Below are 18,826 nucleotides of genomic sequence, written 5' to 3'. Positions count from 1 at the left end.
TCGCTGGGAGTCCATGATTTGATTGTCGATTGTAATGTCACGGTGCCCATTAAACGCTGTGACTGTGCATAAGAAGCCTGCACTGTTACAGGCCAGATTTTCATTAGCATATATTGAAAATCCTAGAAGCATTCCAGTACTGTAGCTGTCAGTGCAGCTAGACAGGATTTATGCTGATTTGTTGATAAGGAGTAAGTGGAGGAACAAGAGAGGGTTTCTCAGAACAGTATGAGAGTAGAAATGTGGGCCAATACAGTAATGCACAGCACATACAGTGTATTAATGCAGCATCACCGCCGATGCCAAAATACATTTTTTAATCTGAATTTTATAAAAAAGCTTCTCAGAGCAAGTACATTAAAATGAGTACTTTTTAATGAATACTAATCATGATGAAGAAATTAAAGTTTGTCTTAAATTAAGGCTGCTTTCAACCTTACCTGTTACCAAATGCAGTAAAGCTGCTGAAACTAAATATAGACTTCTCCACTGTGTAATAATTTAAACGTGTAAATACTTATTGCTTCTCATATTGTTTGGTAGCAAAGAAACATTATTTGATATTAAAACTGGAGTTAACAGAAATGATGTTTTCCACTGACACCAAAAATCTCATTACTTCATTATTAAAATTTAATTAATTTTCACGTATCTTGTAACACAGGTTGCATGCTTCCATGGTTGCATCTATTATAAATAATCACAAAACTAAACATGCTTTTGTTGTGTTTTGAACTAAAATAGGCATATTTTGCATCTTTAGTAACGCTGACAGTTAAAGCAAAGTATCATCTGCATATGTTGTTATTTAACATGATGCTGAAAATGATTTGTTTACTTGGTGATAAACAGAAAACTAATCAGCTGACTATAATAATTTTAGACCTTTGCTTATTTATTTTTTTAAATGATAATATAGTAAACTTTCCATCTTTGAACTCTGGATTTCTGTTCAAACAAATAAATAGCTGACACAAAGCTTTTGTTCACTCTGAAAGTTTCAATTATATGGTGAAGGATAGAGGTGGGAGCTTGCTGCTGGGTAATGAGTGTGGATCAGTGAAGGCCCCGTGTGACAGGTGACAATGCTGGTTAGACAAGACCGGATGTTGATGGTCAGGTCAGCTCTGTCTTACCGTGGCCTGCTGCTTCTCCGCTTTCTCATTTGCCTCATCCAGCTGCTTCTGCAAGGCTGCCTGGAGGGACTTCATCTCCTCTCTGTCAAGTGAAAGGGAAGTGAGAAACACTCTGTTAGCACTTCCTCCTTACATTTTCAGAGGCCTTGACTGCTCTACCACAGAATGGCCTTCTTAGATATATCACTCTTAAAAGCAATTTTTTTGGACAGAAGTAAATTGTACTAATGTCTTTGCCACCAACTTACATCTGCTGTCATCTGTGATCAGTTGGACGATTTTTATTATGAATCTATGAGCAGGATATGAACAAATTCATGAATTTGAATCAAAAGGAAATATTTTGTTTACACACATATTTTTTAAGATAAAAACATAATTAGCTTAATTTGTGGATGGATGATGCAATAATGGTCCATTTAACTGCAATCAGGGTGGAAAATATGTTGGCATTTTTTAACTGGTGCTTTAAAATGCTTTTAAATTGTTCACGTTCACACTTTGGTTCATAGCAGCCACACATCTTTCTTCGATCCTAAACAATTTCACATTTATTATTTAATGATTTTGTTTGAATTTAAAAGGCCTGACTACAGTCAGTTTTATTTTCTATATATATGATCTTTAACAAATATAGAATTTAGCAAACACTCCCATGAAGCCAGCAGCAGGAGATGGCTGTTAGGTTCAAGTAGAAAGACGAGACACAAGAAGACCAAGTTTGCTGCAATGCACTGCACTGCTATATTGCTTCTTGCAGTGTATTAAAATTCCCTGAATTTTGATATGATTCATGTGGTGTGATGACTAATGCAGAATGAATTATGTGTTTAACATAAAATTAAACTTTTATGCATTCGACTGTAATTTGTAATTCAATATAGTTTGGTGCTCCTGAGCACAGATAACAGGGAATTATAAATCAAGGAGGCAGGGGATGTGGGTCAGTGGTATCAAAAACGCTTGTAGAAATCACTTCACAAGGTAGCCCAGTTAAAATTAGAAGGAACAGCCTATTTACTGTTTCCAAGCATGGCTGAAGTATATGACATATGTCACAGTCACCCAGTAGTGTAGTTAGGGGACATTATCTTTCAAGGCAGTACAGCAACACTCAGAGTGGAAAGGATGTCACTGCTCAGCAGTCATATACTGTTGTACTTTATATGCCAGTGGTCTTGTCTCTTGGCATAAGTTCAACCTAAAAAACATTTTTCTTCACAGTGACCAACCAACCACCCCTGCTTTGGTTTTTCATTTATATTCACATCTACTGCATCCAATACTTGGAAGTGTTTGTACATAATATATCAAAACTGTCTAAACTGCCAAAAAAGAGACAGTAAATGTGACACTGACATACCTTGAAGAGCCTGTGATAAGTAAATACAAAAAGGATTGAAAGTAAGTTAAGCTATTTTAATTGCTATTTAAAAACTGTTACATTTTAACTTTTTTTTTTTTTTTGCATTGTCGTTTGGACCAAAATTATTTTCAGGAGCCAATCAAATTTCTGTTAAGACTTGACAAAAATAAATGACCTGCAATGAATCACCTGTCTGCACTCACGATAATGGAGCCAGCTGGTAATCACACTTGGCAGACACTGGAACTCTAAAGGTGGATTAATAACACATTGAAAAAGTTGTGGCTCACAAATGCTAGGTAGGCAACATTGAGCCAAGCTACTGCTTTATAGTTTTTTAGCTTGATGACATGTGAGAGCTGCCATGGACTGCTGATAGGCTATTGATTGGCTATCAAGATACTACACACACACAGCTGGACTTCAATCAGGCTGACATTTCAGGGAGGATGAAGGCCATGAATGACTCCAAATCATTAGCAGTCTCATTACACACAACATTAATCAGACAGTTCTAACTGGTAAAGCACTTAAGTTAAACACTTTTTCAGCTTACTAAAAAAAAAAGAAGCTCTAAATCACAGATACTTGCTTTTTCGCAAAATGAAAGCAGGCATATCAATTTTAAATACAGAAGACAGGTTTGTGATTGAATTATGAATTATCTACCTGCTCCTGTGTGTACTGGAGACACACTGGCCAACACCTGAAAAGTACCATCTTCAATAACAATGAGCAAGTCATTACTTATCATTATGTATTTCCTCCTTTAGATACCTAATGGACATGATGTAATTACGCAGACACTGCTTTTTAAATCTTCATATGACAATACAAACAGTGTCATGACAGAATTCTGTTTTTCTTATCATCTATATTCACTAGTAAATATTATCCAGTGTGTAAATACACTGCAAAACATAAAAGAATCAGATCATCAAAAAATTCTAGAGGTTTGTGCAACAACCACCAGTCTGCATTCCTCTCGCTTCTTGAACCACCGTGTGATTGAAATGTTTTGTGATTTCAGACAGTTCAGTGGACTGAATATTGCACAACTAGCTGTTGGAATGCATTTGAATTTCCCAGGGCTTATCGTCATTGCTATTGTTGCTGTTGGTTTCTATCATCAGCTTACATAGAAGTCATCCAAATAACTGGGTGTGAATTAATGGTTCTATACCATCCACTACGCCACAAACTGGACACACCTGCCACCAGCCACAAGGACAGATACAGAAACTCTTTACCAATTAATACCAGATATTCGTATATATTGTATATTTAATCAAGCTTCTTGTCTAGTATATATATTTTTGTCCTTTCCAACTTATTTTGTTCTGTGATATTGTGTTTATTGAGCTATGTTGTTTTTCATGTGCTGGCAGCTGAAACACAGCAATTTCCCAAGCTTTGGGATAAATAAAGTATTTCTTATTCTTATTGTTATTACTCTTATTTCAGCAGAGAAAATGTGCTGGCATGTCATGTTGGCATGGCGGGTGGCTCAGATGATTACTATACTCATAAGCTTTTGTGGGTGCTGTTGCTAAGGAAGAGCAACTAGTCACACAAACAAATCCAAATGAAAGCTATTTAAACTCTTTGTGGTTGAAATTCATGAACAAAACACATCTCAGTTGTTAAAGTTCACCCCGAGTCCGGGATCGAAACGCAAATTGGGTGTCAGTTTTCTCAGAACTGTAAAGTTTGGCTTGCACAACTACATGTAACAGAATCTGAGGATATCACTGGATGATTAAGACTGAAACGTGGTGTAATCTTGGATATGCTTCTGCAGCTTGAACCTTAGGAACGTATCTGTGGGCTATGAATAACCAGTGGACCTTTTTTATCTTATATCTTCATAAAAAGTGTCTCCTATAATTTTAAATACACTTGAAAACAAATAAAAATAAATAATAAAAAAGAACCTGTTATTATCTTGTCAATCTGAATACCAGCTTAATACAAGACATTCAAGAGAGGTTCGCAACAACAGCATAACAGGAGTAAGCGCATGATTTTATTTATCATTATACATTTTTTACTGATGGTTATTAATTTCTAACCTAATTTTTGATGGCAGTTTAGTGAACTGCACAGCACTGTTGGTAGCTCATGTCTAAGTCATGCATGATGCCCCACTTTACCTCTGTTTGTGGCTCAGCTCCAAAATCCTCTGCACATCTTTCTTGGCTACTCTGTCATCATTTTTCAGTGACTGAAAGAGAACAGAGACACTGTGTTTTTCCAGGAAAGGCACAATTTTGTTTTTTACGTGAAAAACTTCTGAAGGAAAATTACTTCATATCACCATCAACAGAAAATGGAAACAAATATACAGTATAAAAAAGCATGTGTATGCATTTACTGTATGCGTTTACTGTTTGTTGTGACATTTATTCTACGGTACACATTACAGAATCTTGCCAGGTTTTCTGAGGTGGCTGTTAGAAAACCATGCAGCAGATGTAAAATGTTGAGACACCCCTATCCCTCCTCCCAAATTATATGGCTTTTAACAATCTGCTGATGAATGTCCTAATGAGAGTACATGCAGAAGCACAGATTGGGTTCTACTGGTGCCTCAGCACCTGCCTGATGGGTAATTATGAATTAGTCAGGTCTCTGATTGCCCTACAAGCCCTCCAAGATATTTTTATTTGTTATGAACAGAACAGAAATTTACAGACTTGTAAGAAAATGTGGACTCCAAGGGAGAGATAGTTTATCTTTACTTGTGCTTGAAGGTGATATCTATGGCAATTAACGCCACATTTCCATAATGCCTGAAACAAGCTCCTCCCCAGCGCCTGACTCCCATTTCATGTTAATCTATGAAGAGAAATAAAGAAAAAAAAAGAGCGAACAGCATCTGCTTACAAGAGGCAATGCATTTGCACTCAAGTAAATAAACTAATGGTGTAATAGAGCTGCACATTTAGTATATCTGAGTGGCATTTCAGTGATTTGTATGATTTGTCAAAGAGTCACGAGCTGAATGGACAGATTTAAATTCTTCAAATTTAGTTTCTATTTAGTTTTCTATTTATTTTGACTTCATGTTTTGTCGTATTCAAAATCAAATGGCAACATGTTCGTGTTTTGCTTTATTGTAATTATATAATAACAAACACTCATCAGCCACTTAAGCTACTTAGATACACCTGATGAACTGCTTATTAAAGGTACTTTAAAGGCATGCAGACATGTTCAGGATGACCTGCTTAAATTCAAACTGAGTGTCAGTGAACGTGGCATTGTTATTAATGCCAGATGGGCTGGTCCGAGTATCCAAAACTGCTGATCTACTGGAATTTTCCACAGAACCAACTCCAGGGTTTACAGCAAATCGTCCAAAAAAGAGCAAATATCCAGTTAGCAGCAGTTATCTGGATGAAAATGTTTTGTTGATGCCAGAAGTCAGAGGAGAATGGCCACTTCTTTAAGCTGATGACTCGATAGATGAATGAAATAACTTTATTATAGGCAATGTATGCAGAAGCGATTCTCTCACAACAACTGAGAACATGATAAAAAAATATTACAAAGCTGTATGGACCTGTCATGGAAGTCATGTATTTACAGTATGGTTTCACAGGTATGTGCCAATATTTAATAAAAGATACAGCATAGTAACACTGTTTTTAATTGTTTGAATTCTATGTCTAATACCGATCTCTCTTGGGTGGATTGCTTTAAAGCAAATGGGCTACAGCAGACACCACATCTGGTACCACTCCTGCCAGCTACGAACAGGAACCCAAAACTGAGCAATAGAAGAAAAATGGAAAAATGTTGCTTTTTCTGAGAAATCTTGATTTCTGCTGCAACATTCCACCATGGAAACATGGCTCCATCCAACCACCCATGCCACTGCTAGTAGTTTAATGAGGTTTCCTTTGCACACTTTGGGCGTTTGAGCATCGTTTCACACTACAACCCACATGAGCATTGTTGTTGACCATGTCCATCCCTTATTGACTACAGTGTTCCCATTTTCTGATGGCTGCTTCTAGCAGATTAACACAGCATGTCACAAAGCTCAAATCATCTCAAACTGGCTTCTTTCACATGATCACTTTACTGTACTGACATGGGCTCCACAGGCACCAGATCTCAGTCCAATACACGACACTTTGAACAGGAAATTTGCATCATGGACGAGGAATGTTTCCAGCACCTTGTTGAATCGATGCCACAGAGAATTAAGACAGAGAGACTGGCCCGCTACTAACAAGCCGTAACACATGAAGTGGCTGGTGAGTATATGCAGTGCCTTTCTAATTTCTTAGTTTTTATGTGTTTATTTTTTACAATTTTGTCACACTTGGAGTTTCAGGTCACTAAAATGATTTTAATATTAGACAGCAATAACCCATGTAGACACAAAATGTTGTTTTTTAAATGATAAATGATCAGTTGACCAAAATTACTCCAAGAGCACATTGATGACTCAGGTCCCATAAGAACCACCACCAAATAAAAACCAATGTTTTTATTTGTGGAGAAAAAGAATAGTTAGTATTCAGTAATCGACTCTGTAACACAAACAACAATAAAAATCACTGAAAGACTCTTTTTGTGTGGCAGCTACAAAATGGGCTTACATTGTGTTAAATGTGCAAATCCTCTCAAGTTATGTGGTCACGACGTTAAATTTAAACAACAAAGCAGCTACTTAAAGCCCACAGTTAACTGCTTCTTAACATCCCTGGAGCTGCAGCAAAGACTAAAGTCCCAATCACAATAGGTTTAATTATTAGGGTTACCGAAATGCACCTAGAGGGCAGCTCATTATGTTTTAAAACACTTCACATGGTCCATCATTTCTTTCCAGAAACATTAAATGATTTATCCTGTTGACTTGATTCTCTTTTAAATGTTGATGATGTTTTCCCCCTTGAAGAATAGATTTTTTCCACTACACAGAAATTCGAATCCAACACAACCTCTGCCCTGCCCAGCACGCTGGCACAGGGCCCACGGCGAAGATTGATGCCAAACTAGCTAGCCTGGAGTGAGTAGACATCAAAGCCTGCCCCAGGGAATAGTGGTAGACAGACTACATGAGCTTTTTCCAGACACATGGGACATCTCTTGCAAACACACACCACTGATGGAAAACTGGGCATATAATTCGTTTGATTATTGATTTTCTGACTATTCCAGTAGACGACAAATTGGCCTAAAGCGGCAAAACGCTGCTGCACAGAGGAAAGTATCACTCAGACAGCAACTTTATAAGTGCTGGATAGAAAAAGAAGGGCATCTGGCTCCCCAGACCTAACCATCCAAGTGGGAGGCATGTTTTGTAAGATTGCCGCTGCATATCCTGATGCGACTGAAAAATACCAAGTGATTAAAATATCTGAATTTATAACTGACTTTTTTCTTGTTACTGCCAGAAGCCATAATGAAGTTGACCTAAACTGACTGGTAAGAAGGGTTTTGCAGTATCCAGCACTGTGGTAATTGTGTTCTCACAGCATTATAACATCTACTGTCCAGGATAATAAGGTACGTGAAATGTTCAAGACTGTTATTTGGCAGAACCAACTGATACCCGTCTTTGCGACAAACCAAATAATCCTCGTAATCACTCAAAGTTGTCTTATGAGCTCATTTAAAAAAAAGAAACTTTCTTACTTCATGCAAACCACCCTCACTGCAGGAGGTGTGATATATATTTCCCAACCTTGTTTTCAAGCCAAAATTTAATTAGGGCAAGCATCCTCTAAATACACACACACACACACACACACACACACATCTATCTATCTATCTATCTATCTAGAGAGATAGATAGATAGATATACTGGATAGGTAGAAGTGAGTTCTCACAACTACAAAGCATAGGTCAAAATTTCATATTTAAGTTGTAACAACTTGAAAGAAGTTTGAATCCTTTTGTTCTTTGCTACTATAAATTGAAGTAGCCTGTGGATTTTTTTCTGTATGAACATCTGATTGAACATTTAACCTACAGTGTCACTGCAGTGATACCAACGCTAATAAAAAAAATTACTGTACTTAAAGTTTTAGTAAATGTAATTTGAGAAGATTATCAGTGACAGCTAAAGGTCCTGAGAAGAGAATGGGACCATGTTGAATCCATCTTTATGTTGAACTTTCCCGATAATGTTGGATTTCTGGTCGTCTACTTCTGTAAAGCCCTGGGTTTTTATTCATGCAAAAAAATGACTTACACAGTCTGTGATCTACATTTACATTGTTCAGCAGCTGTAGAAACAGTAACACATCACGTATGTAACAATGGGTGGGCTTGTTGAACTTAAAAACATTTCTACCTTAATATTTAATAACAGGTTTGCAGCAAATTCACTAAAAATGTGTGCAAGGACTCATGAATCCAGCCTTCAAATGGCTGAAAACAGGGATTAGAAAATGACTGTACCCGCGGCCCAAAATTCACAGCCGAATAAACTTTCAAACATTGCAAAGAAAAAAAGAGAAACAGTAAAAGTTCAACCTGAAGGTTGCCTTTTATGCTGTCCAGTTCCTTTGAAGTCTTGGAGAGCTGGTGCAGAATGCTGCTTCGTTCAGTGAAGACTTCCTTTAGCTTCTTTTCCAGCCCATCGTAACTTTGTCTGTTGAGAGAATGAAGGAATGAAATTTCACTATTAAGTGTCTGCCACTAGCTAAAAAAATCCACTCTTTATTGGCACCCTTAGGAGAACGAGGTGTTTCAACCAGATTAAGAGCACCATCGTTAAAGCTAAAGGGTAGAGCAAAAAGAGAGAAACTTAATATCTACTCGGCACAGTCTACGACAGAAAGATGGGGAAAAAAAATCTTCTATTCCTTTCAATCAACCAATTTAGTGAAGGCTCGTTTTACAGAGATAGGTCTTTTGACCAGAGGTATAACCCTGCATTTCCATTTAAATATTCATGTAGTCCAACCAATTATTAAGGAAAAAATTCTGCAGGGCACATTTGTCAAATCCTATGTTTCCCTTTTCCAAACTCTATTGAATGGCAGTGCAGAGGCGTTCTTGTCATTTATTACTGAGCTTCCAGAGAGGCAAATAATATTTCACAGCATGTTTGCATGAACTATAGCCCTAATAAAGATATTATTTTTCATTCTTAATGACACACTATAATCCCCACTGAGAGATCTATTGAAGATCAGGGCACAAAAAAGTGATTAAGAGGCCATGGTGAGCAGATACAAAATCAGCGATAGCCCAGGACTTGACTAAAATATGATGTGTTATATTTGGCTTTTGGCAGCTAAAGATAACAACTTAATTTCCATCTTGCTCCCTTAATTGAGTTAAAAGAGTTCTAATTTACTACACGTTCACTTTCACTGTTGGAAAACAATCTAATAACGGAAAATCTATTTTTCATTTAATCTAACATCCTTGTTTACTGACTCAAGGACAGAGACAACTCTTCTGGGAGGTGTTTGAAATTAAGCATATCTGAATGTAGTTACCCTGCAAATAAAATAGCCCAGAGGTTCTAAATTCCCCCTAAAGCCTGCACATTTGATTACAGTGATGACCTCTTGAGTTTAATTGGGATGGTTTAAAATAACAGTCACAAAATAGCCTATCCGCCGTACCTCTGGACTTTGGATAGGTGCTGGAAAAAAACACACACACACACGCGGAGACATTAGTATATATACTTTTAACATATTTTTTCCACTTTTGTGGAGCAAAATCTCCCAGGGACCCCCTCATAACCCTAACATCTATTTCTCTGGGCTTAGCATTTCTACAGCGTGGGCTGTCTCAAATACTTCTCCATGCGTACCAGTTAGATAAGTCAAGTTATGCAGCAGTAGCAGCAGTAATGGTTCCTTGGACCCTGAGTGAAATGAGTGATTTGTAATCATATTGACATAATGTGTCACCATAATATTAGAGTTGAGGCTCAAAGATAATGTATGAGGCAGTAATGCGCACAGCATGTTTGATTTATTGGTATTAATGATCCCAATCTGTATATCTGCATTGTTTTTGTGATACAGTACAATTTAAAAATTTCTGACAAATTATTTTTTGGGGACCCAAAGTCTCTGGGTCACAGATCAACTTTATTCTAACAACATGACAAAAATGAATAAGGAAGAGAAATGGAAAAAAAAAAGTTTGGATGGCATTTTTTTTGATGCATTGCATGAGATAGGGTTACTTAAGAAAGAAAACCAAGTTAAAAATCTGAACCTTCATATACAGAAAGATATTTACTTTTCCATGACACAATTCAAAAGACCAAAAGAATTTTCTCTGCTTACTTCCTTACGTTATCAGAAATGCTAAATGACAGCAATGGCTTAAAGCAAAGATATGCACTTAACATAGATTTTTAACTTAACATAGATATTTGTTGCTAAATACTTGCTGGGTAGCCACAAATTTTCTCACTTGCCCTTCTCTCTTTACATGAATCACTACGACAAAATGTTGCTGACCATTCCCTATTCCTGACTGTCCTAGCAGCATTCGACTGCTACAATATTCTGTACCCATGGCTGTGTTTCAACTCGGGCCGTCTTCCAAAAAACCCTCCACAACCCATGTCATAGATCCCAGACGGAGATCACACACAATAACACATAAATCACTAACAGAAAAGCAACACCTGGGAAATAAATAAATAACATGGCATATTGAATCCCACACATGACTTGGTACCATATGGCAATGGCAGGAAATTTATTACAGGTTCAAGCAACAGGGGGAAGATGGGGTGAGCGAGCCCTCCCTGTCTGCCATAATATTCATTACCCAATGGAATAGACCCTTGGGTAGCTGTGAAATGAATAAGACCCATAATTTGAGGCCCATTGACGCAGAAACATGTATATTACAAGCTTCTGAGATGAAGTCTGATTCTTAATTCTTCCCAATCTACTATAAACTGCTCATTAGAGAAAACAAATGGTAACAGCTGCATGATTGTACCATGACCTCCCGAGAGTTCAGTGTTCTAGCTGGGTTCTGTGAAACAAAGATCGCCCTTTTTTGCAATTCAGTGACGTTAATGACGATAATGACAACCAGAATGCCTGACAAATGCTTGACAAAAAAAGGCTTATGGTCAGAAACGGCACCACCAAGCACGTGGTCATAAAGTCATGGTGTTTGAGATAATGAAATCTTTCTTTCCAGGCATCTGCAGATTGAAATCAGTATTTGGCTGCCTTTATGATACTCATCAAACTCCTGAGATTGCGTGGGAGGCATCTCTTATAGGATCTGATTATTGAGGACAAATATTTCTTTGCCCTTGGAGTCACAGCAGGTCTCTGAGTTATATGAGGCAGACCCCGCAGTATGAAATGGAACTGCAGAGGCTAAGGGAGACAACACTGAACATAGAGTCAACATCCAAGCAATGGCTCAATATAGGTATCCAAGGTTGTGTTGTGCTCTCATAGAGAGCTATAGTACAGGAGCTCATGGTCCACTGTTAATAGGAGATGGACTATGAATATTTTTCATTTTTCAAGTCCCTCAAGTCATGCTTTATAATTGGTTTTCTACTAAGTTGTCTGTTGTGTGTGGAAACAAAACTGTTTCATCCTTTGAGTTAGGTGCCTTTATATGCTTAAATGATTTATAAAAACATTCCTCTGGATATAAAAAAAAATTCAAAGGCTAAACTGAAAAAGTTCGTGAAAAAGCAGCCAATGTCAAAGGAAAAAAACTTTGAAAGCCTGAAGCACAAGAATACTTAAAAACACAGAAATTGTAAAGAAATTTAGTCCTTGTAAGCAAAACATAAATAAATAAAGAATGGCTCAAATCTGTACTGTATATAATTAATGAGTAATCTATATCAGTTATTCATAGTGCTAAGATTTGAATGTAATACTGGACAATATTGCCTGCTATACTGTGTTGTGTGACAAGCATCTGTCCATTGTCGTTACCTTATTTGAGCTTTATTTTAATATTGTGTATTGTTCAGAAGTGGATAAACTGTGGAATTATAAACAGCTTAAAACCTACTTTAAAATATTTTTTTTCAAGTAAAACTCAGTAAAACTCGATACAATGACATAGAGGATATTTTCTACCACTGTCTGGTTAGAGATTAGCAGCATTCCTGGAAGATATATGAATAAATACACAAAATATGATAAATAAATAAATTAAAACCTCTGTGTGTAAGCAGGTCTCTCCTTCCCCAACAGGAATTCAGTTATTTACGGAAAATCTGTAGGAGGGAGTCACTGGTTCAGACAAGGACAAATTAAAGGATCCCTCTGGGCTTAGTGTCTTTGGATGTTTCTTTACTACCAGATGTTTCAACACCCACTCACAGCTGAATTGGGTCTCTGTCAATCTTTCAGTTCACCTGTCAACTATGCAGATAATTCGATGATCAAAATAAACACCTAGCCAAAAGGTTTCTTAAACTCTGTTTTACCTTGAAGTTTACTCCCAAAGTGCTGCTGGGAAGCCTTGTGGTGTATTTCTCCCCAGGTATTATTTAGTGTCCCCTGCAACCTGGCGTGTCAATTGATGTGTCAGAGGGATGTGATATAGCACCCAGACAGAAAACATAATTACCCATCAGTTGTGACAGCAATCTTGATATGATAAGTTGGCTTATTTGCAAAGGCCTCATTTGTCAGCAAGCATTCATAATTACTAAATGTGCATGAGTACACCGCAAAAAAATGTTCAATACTTGGTTAATTTCTGTGTGGATGAATTAAAAGCACTCTGGAGAAAGATCTAAGTTGCCATGTTTTCTTTTTCAGTATAGAAAACTAAGATTAGCTAACAGCACTTAGAGGGCTAAATATGAACAGTATGATATCATAAAAACATAAGGGTGTATAAAAATTGTCAGTTTTTATGCATACACGTCACAACTATCTGATTAATATGTATATAAAAAAATAGTCCATATTCATATGGACTCAAGTCCATATTCATCCGTGACCATTTCCTCCAGTTCTTGGACTAGAAAATAAAACTACACACCAAAAGGAGACAACCGTGCCAGCATGCTAATATAGCATGCTATGTCTCTGACTGCAGGACCAAACTTAAACATTTAATATTTTACAAGGAAGCCACCACAGAAGCCAATAGCTAGCATAAAAGGAGTTCATTTGCCGTCATGCAGATTATGGCCAGACAGCGGTTTATGTGGTACTACCAATTTCAGGCTGGATTAATTATGCCATTAGAAGGGGGTAAATAAATAGTTTTAATAGCAGGGAGAGCCCAGGGCCTGTCAGCGAATTAATATATTCCTCTAGCAGAGCATGACCACCATCCAACATCTGCAACAAAAGTCAGTCATGTTTACCAGCTGTTGTATAAACAATGCAGACAGCAGGGAATATTAATTGCATGCATGTCAGGGATGCCTGACACTACCATCTTCGTTAACTGTTTAGTTGGGGGATATAGTGAAACAATTTGTGATGAGGAAGTCAATTTTTGCTTTGTCAGGAAAGGTCAAAGCAATTCAGAGACCTCAATCATCTCAACATTTCAGGACATGAAGATTCTATATGCATTTGACATTTCACTAAATGCAACACAAAAACACATAAAATGTAAATTGAATTAGCACTTAGAGGATTTTACAAAACAGATGAACTGAAACATTTAGATGCAGGTATAGACCTTGTAAAATAAAATAGTTATTTTTTAAGAGTTCTCAACAATTCATTTTATTATTATTTACCTGGTATGCAATTCAATGCTGGCCTCAGAATATAACTGAAAACCTTGAATTATTAACGATATCAGGATATCAGTGGTATATACTTACTACTTAACAATTCTCACTAATATTTGATCATAAACAGCAATAGATGCCTGGATGAACGAATGGTAAGATGATGGATGCCTATATTAGGATATAATATTTAATGCACAATTCATTTTTTTGACAATCTAAATAATGTTAATCCCTTTTTACAATACCACAAGCATGTGTTGTTTATGAGTTTTTAAGATGAAATTCAGATATCATGTTTAGTTTAAAGTTTAAAAGGTGATGACTCCAAATAGTTTGGAACAATGGTGCAGTGCTTGATAAAAAGCAGAGTAGTAAGCCAATAGTGATCTGAATTTTAAAAAAAAGAGTCAGTCAAATCACATAACTCAAAATAATCACTTTTAAACAATGATTTTCAAAGCAAGTACCACTGAATAATAAAGCTTGGATTAATCTGTTACAAAACAATTAAGTAAAGAGCAATTTGCATGTAAGTATTATATCATTTCGACAGATGAAATTAAAATAGTGTAAACCAATTTTACACATGAGTAATAAATGCAGATATTCTGCATCTCACTCTCTCTTTCTCGTACATTACATCATCTAAACATCTGAAAAAATTACATAATTAGCAGCTTTCTGCTCTGTGTGGCCATAAAGATGAAGTACTTGATAACACTCTAAGAACTGTTGTTCATAATTAAATCACATATTAGTTAATAGATACTTTACAATATGACTACAGTTAATAATGCTGGTAACTGGTTACTAGAATTATTAATACCACAAATAAACAACATTCATCTAGAAGATTCCTGTCATAATGCAATTGATGTTTATAAAATTTTATTGATGGATGATAATATTGCAGTGCATCTATAAACATCATTGTACTTTTTCTTATTTATTTATTTATTTTTAGCTATGATCCCATAAAAATAAACACACATATTTCAACTGCCAACCTCTGGTCAATCATGTAAACTATCCAGCATATCTATATCTATATATATCATTTTCCAAGATCTCATCCTTGAAAGGTGATTTCTTCTAATTTGCTCATTACTTAAGTTATGTAATTTCCCACCGGTTGGAAGCTTTAAGGCATTGAAATAGAAATATTTAGCATATTAGATGAATAATTCAATGATTACTGGCAGGCATTTTCATGCATAAGTAGATGCCAGTTACTTTCCCTCGACACGGCTACATGCACTTAGAAACAATACTGTTTCCAGATATGTAGAAGTTTTTTTTGTTTGTTTCTCACAGTGTATAATGTTCATTTTTCAAATTAGTAGGATATACCTTCAGTGAAATGCAAAGGAGAGCTAAATCCTGTAAATCCTCAGTGTATTTCTCTATTTTCTGCTTGGGCTGAGCTCATCAGACAATCCACTGTGCTCTCTTCATTGTCACATACAATCCAAATCATTTTCACAGTGACATGATATCCTCTCAATCAGACTAGCTCCATGCCTGGTAAAGCTGCATTTGCTTTCAAATTAACCAAGTCAAAGTCAAGCTCATTTTCTGACTAACTGCATATCGACACCCCTGTTTGTTTTATGAACATTCCTCTTGTATCTTTGGCTTTAGAGAGCTGCCAAAGTTCCATTACTGTGTTTTTCTTCAGCTTACTATATGATCTTGATGTGACTCATTTTGTCTATAGCACAACCTCTAATCTACAGACTTCTATCACGCAAATCATTGCTTTTAAAGCATCCCAGGAACCTCTTATGGTTGCCAGATACAATTAAATCTCGAATTTGAGTGTATCTAATGCAATTCCACCCATTCTTGTTTTTCAAAGCTCTACAACACTGTGATTCCAGCCTCACTAATTGTCGTGTTATAATCAAGCTGGATTGAGCTTAGACTTTTTTGTTTACTTTAAAGCCATACGCTGCCAGACATCAGTGCCTACTGCTCTTGCTTATGATAAAGCAATTTCATACATGTGGGAGAGCCTCACCTTTTCCCTCAGAGACGTCATATGACAATGTCTAATCCAGCTTTGTTTCCAGCCTTGTCAGAGAGTGGCACAAGGAACATGTTGTTTATGCACCAGAGGCAACAACCTCAGGATATTAACACTACCACTATAATCCTGAATTGATCTGACAACTGAAACACTCAGTCTTTCAGTAGAATATTATTAGAGGCCAAAATAAAGTAAAAAAACAAGATTTTGAAACAACCTGTTCACCAAGAATTTGATCAGCATATATTTTAAATGATTAGTGTAAAGGTTCAGCCATAGGATGAGGAGATAAAATCTTATTTGTTGGTTAATAGAACACCTCTATGTGTTCTTGAAGCACAACTAAAAAACAAAAATAAATAATTAATATTAACAATGTTGTTTATTTACATATAAATGGCACATAGCCTTAATAAATTGTAAAATCTTATCTTATGATACTTGCATAAATCCACAGTTTTTGTGAAATGTAATCACCACACTAGTGAAAAATAGCACTTATCTGAAAGATAAGCCTCTCTCTATTAGTATTGCTCTGTGTCTTGTTTCCTCTCGTCTGACCGATAGCTAAGAAGTTGAGAACTGGCAACAAGCAGACAGATGCATCTGATTCACATCAAGGGCAATCAGTGAAGCCTCTTCCCAACTTCCAAGTGTCACTCAGGGAAAACACAAGAGGACGAGTTAAGCCAGCCAGCAGGGAGGGAGGAAGGGAGGGCGTGTGAGGTGGAGAATTTGGAATTGGATGACGGATGTGACTTGATTACTGGTTAACTACCCTGCTGGTGCACCACTCTGATCTGGATGAGAAACCCGCTGGCGGATGGATTCTCAATTTGGACTATAGGCGAGACTCTATTTGAATCTATTGTTTGACTGCAGGTAGACTGACAGTTACAGAGGCCTCATCTTTGACTGAACTTACAGAAGCTTGCTCTTTGGGTATGTCAAAAGTATTAGTGTTCTGTTGTTGTGGTGAAAAACCTGCACCGTGTTATAATTTACAAGCAAACCTATTGGCCAAACTTAGGACTAACATTATGAAATGATAAGCAAATTTACATGTGCAGAAAGAGGTTAGTCAGGGAATTAAGTTGACTGCGACATAGTGGCGCTGCGGTTAGCATCGTTGCCTCAAAGCAAGAAGGTCCAGTGTTCGACTCCATCATCTGGCTTGGGCCTTTCTGTGTGGACTCCCCTTGTTTCTCGAGTTCTTTCTGAGTTTCTCCCACAGTCCAAACACATGCAATTAGTGAGGTTACCTTAATTAGTGATACTAAATTACCCATAGGTGTGAATGCTTGTCTCTATTCCTGTGTTATCCCTACAGCACTGTCCATTGTGTACCCTATGGTAAATGGGATGGGATCCTACAACCCTGATAAGGATAAGCAGAAAAGAATGGATGAATTAAGTCTTGTCTCACAACTTAAGAGCAGAGAGTCAAAAACAAGCGAGATGACTCACTTGATGAGCTTGTTGATCTTCACTGAATCACACAATAAAACTGAATGGCAATGAGTTTGTTTTGCTTTGATTTATTCTATGATCCACGACCTGCAACCTAACACTAAGCACGATCATAAAACTAGAGAACATAACATGGCAATACTTTTAGAAGAAAAAAAGATAACTATTCATATAAGTACCGTGATTATTGTTTATTAATTTCATTTTATCATTTCATTAAAAAGATATCCTTTACAAAAACTTTTGCACAAACAGAATTTGATGTAATGCACTGCACTACAAAAAACTGCAGTGTATTTGTTTTTTAATTTATGGAGTTTTTGAGGGCACAATGTATAAATATCTAAAAATCACTTAACAAGTAATGTAGTAAATGTGGCAAATTCCATATAAAATTGAGATATCTGTAGGTCTGTAAAAAAAAAAAAAAGACAACATTCAGAGTGCAGAAGGTTAAAAAGTGGGAAACAAAAAAGGCATTTCCAGCTCCAATTATTAAAGTGTGGGGATCCTATGTTGTTGTTTTTTTAACTTTAATAACCTTTAAATCTGCTGCCTTCAAATGTGATCACCCCGTGTTATAGAAAAAATGTATACTGGCCTATTTACAGCTATCCACTCACTTTCAAAAGAAAATATTCTGCTGCACATATTTTGCTTTACTGTTTTGGAATTGAGCCATTATCTGAAACTCCCACATCCATGCCACCCTGGAAAACATCGCTCCTGTGATGTCATAACCTTCTGCCTTTCCTAAAAACCTAACTACCACTGTGAGTTGTGCATTTTCATTCCTCCTCTGTCTTACAAATCATATTAAATGCACAGTTTATGAGCTCAGGAATGCAGCACTGTCTCTGGTGGATATTTGTTTGGGTATGTTGTTTCTGATGTTGTTGCTAGTTTTGCACAGATCATCCTGAGGCAAAGAACCACCCACTCTCAAGTTGCAGGACTGTGATTTTTCTACACAGCTACAAGCTGTGTTTTTTTTAATGACCTTAGCAAATAATTTGACATAGAATTCTCAATTACCTGTTCAGCCTAAGTTTACATTTAGTGATTTCTTATAAACCGTCTTAGGAAATAATTCACTGGTTTTTCATATTTAGCCACAGTATAAGACACTGAC

At 36.6% G+C, this 18,826-nt stretch overlaps 1 protein-coding gene across 2 annotated transcripts in view; it reads right to left on the bottom strand.

The window, feature by feature from the left end:
* Positions 1-18,826, bottom strand: part of luzp2 (leucine zipper protein 2) — a 141,448-nt gene that overhangs the window by 61,934 nt on the left and 60,688 nt on the right. For both annotated transcript variants that reach the window (XM_013274708.3, XM_005455740.4), the window contains exons 2-4: positions 8,999-9,116; positions 4,656-4,726; positions 1,137-1,218 (exon numbers count right to left, since the gene is read on the bottom strand). In XM_013274708.3, coding sequence (XP_013130162.1) covers positions 1,137-1,218; positions 4,656-4,726; positions 8,999-9,116 — 271 coding nt within the window. The remainder of the gene's footprint in view (positions 1-1,136; positions 1,219-4,655; positions 4,727-8,998; positions 9,117-18,826) is intronic.

This window comes from Oreochromis niloticus, linkage group LG1 (genome assembly GCF_001858045.2).
Source record: "Oreochromis niloticus isolate F11D_XX linkage group LG1, O_niloticus_UMD_NMBU, whole genome shotgun sequence".
NCBI lineage: Eukaryota > Metazoa > Chordata > Actinopteri > Cichliformes > Cichlidae > Oreochromis > Oreochromis niloticus.
The sequence above is the reverse complement of the archived record's forward strand: the minus strand, read 5'-3'. Positions and strand labels throughout refer to the sequence as shown.